The sequence below is a fragment of the Priapulus caudatus genome, unplaced genomic scaffold, assembly GCF_000485595.1.
Source record: "Priapulus caudatus unplaced genomic scaffold, Priapulus_caudatus-5.0.1 Scaffold75, whole genome shotgun sequence".
Taxonomy (NCBI): domain Eukaryota; kingdom Metazoa; phylum Priapulida; class Priapulimorpha; order Priapulimorphida; family Priapulidae; genus Priapulus; species Priapulus caudatus.
The window spans coordinates 669,981-674,552 of NW_014577136.1; the positions used below are offsets into that span (position 1 = coordinate 669,981).

At 42.7% G+C, this 4,572-nt stretch overlaps 1 protein-coding gene across 1 annotated transcript in view; it reads left to right on the forward strand.

The window, feature by feature from the left end:
- The window catches only part of LOC106821478 (tectonin beta-propeller repeat-containing protein-like), a 20,694-nt gene that overhangs the window by 3,827 nt on the left and 12,295 nt on the right, over window positions 1-4,572 (forward strand). The window contains exons 4-7 of the mRNA XM_014826303.1: window positions 1,700-1,820; window positions 2,618-2,751; window positions 3,113-3,263; window positions 3,825-3,926. Coding sequence (XP_014681789.1) covers window positions 1,700-1,820; window positions 2,618-2,751; window positions 3,113-3,263; window positions 3,825-3,926 — 508 coding nt within the window. The remainder of the gene's footprint in view (window positions 1-1,699; window positions 1,821-2,617; window positions 2,752-3,112; window positions 3,264-3,824; window positions 3,927-4,572) is intronic.

Genomic DNA, 4,572 nt, shown 5'->3' on the forward strand with positions numbered 1-4,572 from the left:
TAAATAAATATAAATATATATTATATATTATACATAGGACAAAATCATTGGCGATCAGTTCGATGCAATACTGCATTGAATACTGTATCTCAAGACCTGACCACGAGTTCAATTTATTAGACATTTTGCTCAACTACAGCGATAATGTTAACCGGCTGATGAGGTGTTTGCTTTAGCGTGTATGTGGTTTGATTTAGATTTAGGTTTTTTCAAAAACATGCTAAATCTTTTCACGCATCTTTTTTTTCTTGTTTTACCTTATATTTAGTAAAGTATATCTATAGATGTTCGTATTGAATTTCCTTATAGAGTATTAAAAATCAAATTCGCATCGCTTTATGCGAGCAGTAGTTTACCTCTAGAATTAACATCTGTCGCGCTGTCTGATTCTGTAACCATCCAATATGAAGACTCACATTAACGCTGCATCTCTTCCATTACAGAGTGTTTCGGATTGTCTGGCCTGTTGCCGCCTCATTTCACACGCTCTACGAAGTTCGACGCGAGCTTCCGGAAGCTCTCTCGTCTTCTGCGATTGTTTGAGACGTTGGGAAATTATTTAGCCGAGAAGAAATCTAGGATATTGTCTGTGCTTGCTTTTTACTGTGTTTTACAGAGCGTATACTAGACTGCTTGTAGAAACTGACAAGGGAGGATTTCTGGAAGATCTGTGATACCAGAGGAGTGAGGACGCATAAAGAATGTAGGGGCCAAATCACATGAACGAAACGGTAAAGAACGTCTGTCGATGTAAGGAGAGAGAGGAGGCCAGATAGTGATGAATGGCCAGAATGCACACACGACGAGCAAAACCACGCCTGGAACGGGAGAGCAAACGTGGGGCCGCGATGAGTAGGACTGCTCTCACTCTCTCACTCTCTCACTCTCTCACTCTCTCTCTCTCGCACTCTCTCACTCTCTCACTCTCTCACTCTCTCACTCTCTCACTCTCTCACTCTCTCACTCTCTCACTCTCTCACTCTCTCACTCTCTCACTCTCTCACTCTCTCACTCTCTCACTCTCTCACTCTCTCACTCTCTCTCTTTCTCTCTCTCCTCATTCTGTACACTCCCGTGACCGTGAAAATGATCTTCTTGATGTTATGAGGTTATAGAGTGAATTATAGTTAAATGAAAAACGAATTATGGAAATTTGAGGTTGTAGAACATTGTTGCTCGCAGCCGTGGGCTGCTAATGAAACTGCAGCCATAACTCTCGCGCTCATAGATCTCAGAGATTTCAACGTGTATTTAATGCGCGTATTTTATGTAAGTATCTTTATCAAAACTGCTGACATAATAACCTGCAGGAGCGTCATAATCTTACTATAAATTCTGTATTCATATCAGGAGTAGATAATAGGGAATTTTATCTATTTATTTCCTGTCATCTACTCCTGATTTATATTAATGTATTCGACGATATATTACAACGATTCTGATAACAAGCGAACGCCGTGCGTTGGAAAGAGACGTTGAGGTTTTCGCTTCTTTATAAACGCGTCTGCGGAGAATGTGGCCGTAAACAGGCGATAACAAAGAAGAAGAAGAATAAAAAGAAGAGGAAGAAGAAGAGAGAAAGAAGAAGAAAGAAGAAGATGAATAAGAAGAACAGGAAAAAAAAGAAAAAAAAGAAGAAGAAGACGGACAAAAAGAAGAAGAAGAAGAGAAACTAATGACGCTTACTTTTTGTCACCAGTATCATCTCGACACGGCCGGACCATCCTGGGTTCAGGTGCCGGGACAGTTGTCACAGCTCTCTGTGGGTCACGGAGTGCTGTGGGGCGTGAACGTGCTCTTTTTCATCTTTGTCCGGCGCGGTAGGTGTGGTCCTCTATGCAAACCCAAAAATATTATTGTTTAGTGTTGTTTTATTGAAAAACGTGCATAGTTTGGTTCGAAGAAGCTTCAAGCTTGAACCCGTTGGCAGAAACAGTAGTTACGACATGGAGAACTCGGAAGCGTATGTTAACCGACCTCTATTACCCCGTATATAAGAGCCTGTTCTGCTAGCATCTATGACAAATACGACGTACGCATATACGCTCTCCTATGACACAAATATTGTTGTATGTGTTGCGCGCATCATAGGAGTTTAGGAGCGCTATTATTAACGCAAGCATGGAATTTGAGCTGTAAAGCGGAACGAAGTTGACTCGCCAATATTTGTCATAGGAAGAATCTTCCTATAACAAATAGTGTCATAGGAGAGCGTATATGCGTATGTCGTATTTGTCATAGATGCAAGCAGAACATGTTGCATATAAGCTGCTACTGTCCGCGCGTATAAACGTTATTCCTAACAGTTCTAAATCAACATAGACTACACAACTAAACTAGACACCAAATTAAAAGTTAAAAATGTTTTTTCATGAAGTTTGCAATTAGTATCAATTAGCGAACAGTTCTTACTATTATATTTTCTCGGCTGTAAAACGTTTTTTTATATTCCATTTCTCAACAAACGCGCATTACAATAAAATTATACCTAGTACGAAAAAATGCCAATAATTGCCACGTGACTTGCAATTTTCTATAGCGAATATATCTAGTAGAACCTTCTAATATGCTTTACTTTCTGTTGGAACTGTCGTTATCACTTGAACCTTATTTTCAGGTATTACTACGTTGACCCCGGAAGGCACACATTGGGAACGGATTTCTGGAAGTTTGAAGCAGATCAGTGTTAATACACACACTAATGAAGTGTGGGGAGTCAATAGCAACAACGTCATCTACCGTCGTCAAGGCGTAAGTACAGCATTAGATTGCGCTAACTTAGCACGCTTCAAAGCGGGCCTGGCCCACCTCTATTTTCGGGGCTAACTTAGTCCGGACGCGCGTGTATTTAGCGTGGGATAGCGTGTACACACTGAAAAAATTTAGCGCGCGTCTGGACCGGACTAGTTTGATGTAGGATCAAATTTGCAGTCTGTACGGGGTATAAGTTAGCAGCATAAGAAAAGCTGAGTAAGCATGTTTATATATAACACTATAGCATATATTTATTCGTCTCTGTTTCCTTACGGAGATATGTTAATGAGGATGTTTAGCTGCTGGTTTGTCTTTGTTTTCGGAACTACGATTTACATTTTGACATTTATACGCGCAGATAACGAGCACGAATTATGTCGGCACGTCGTGGCAGCAACTCGATGGATCCCTGACCTCGGTATCTGCTGGACACGCCGGAGTCTGGGGCACAAATAGTGCAAATGCCATATATTACAGAGTGGGGACCGGAAACGGAATAGGAACGGCCGGTAGGTCAATCGATCTAACATCGGGATACAATAACCGATAGATAACCGAACCTTAGCAGAAATACTTTTAAGAAATTAGAATGATAGCTGACTCATTAAGTATGGTCGTTCGGTTGGTAGATAATAGATCTATCTAGGTTAATTTTTATTCAACCGTAAAGATTAAATGGAGGACTCTCTTGAATCGTCACGGTTGAGCAAAAATTAACCAAGATAGATCTATATGATGGCTGATTTTTCATCTATTCCGTTGATTGGTTTATCCGACGTCCGGTTGCTCGTCGGATGTTGCGAGCGCTTCTCTTGGATTCAGTCTGAAACCGGATCGTCCTGCGTGCCATTAAAACACGATTATTCTCTCTCTCCCTTGCTCTCTCGCTCTCTCGCTCTCTCGCTCTCTCGCTCTCCATCTCTCTCTCTCCCTCTCTCCCTTGCTCTCTCCCTCTCTCGTTCTTTCTTCCTCTCTCTCTCTCTCTCGGTCTATCTATCTATCTCTCGCTCTCTCGCTCTCTCGCTCTCTCTCTCTCTCGCTAACGCGTACGATGCCACCACTGCTCGCAGGTGACAGCTGGGTACAAGTGCCGGGATCTCTCGTGCGGATTAGCGTTGGCATCGGCATTATCTGGGGCATCAACGGCGGCGGCCTCATCTTTATTCGTCTTGGTGAGTTAGTTTTACTATCGTCAGATGTCGCCACTTGTCGTCGTTTTCATCGAATCACTTATATTTTGTTCTTCTGACTCCCCTCCCCTCCCCCTGCCAACCCGTTAAAACCCCACCATCTGCCTCCCCTCCCCCTGCCAACCCGGCAAACCCCACCATCTGCCTCCCCTCCTCCTGCCAACAACACAAACCCCACAATCTGCCTCCCCCTCATCCTCATCATGCCAACCAAGCCAACCCCACCATCTGCCTCTCCTCCCCCTGCCAATCCAGGAAACCCCACAACTTACCTCTCCTCTGCCTAACCGCCTTCCGTAGGAGTAAATAATAATAATAATAATAATAATTATTATTATTTATTTCTGGTATTACCAATACCGTGACGATATACATACACCCTACAGCGTACAATCTACAAATGTTTCGATGTGTTAATGGTATTAGACATACACGTACTGCATATCTATGTCCCCGGCCACTGTCGATGACGCGATGCCTTCTGCACATTATATTTGCTCTGAATTGATCTTATTTGTCTCATTATACGCCTGTCAAGTTGTTGTGTCTACTTTTGTCTTGCTCTGTCCACTACTGTCTTGCTCTGTCCACTACTGTCTTGCTCTGTCCACTACTGTCCTGCTCTGTC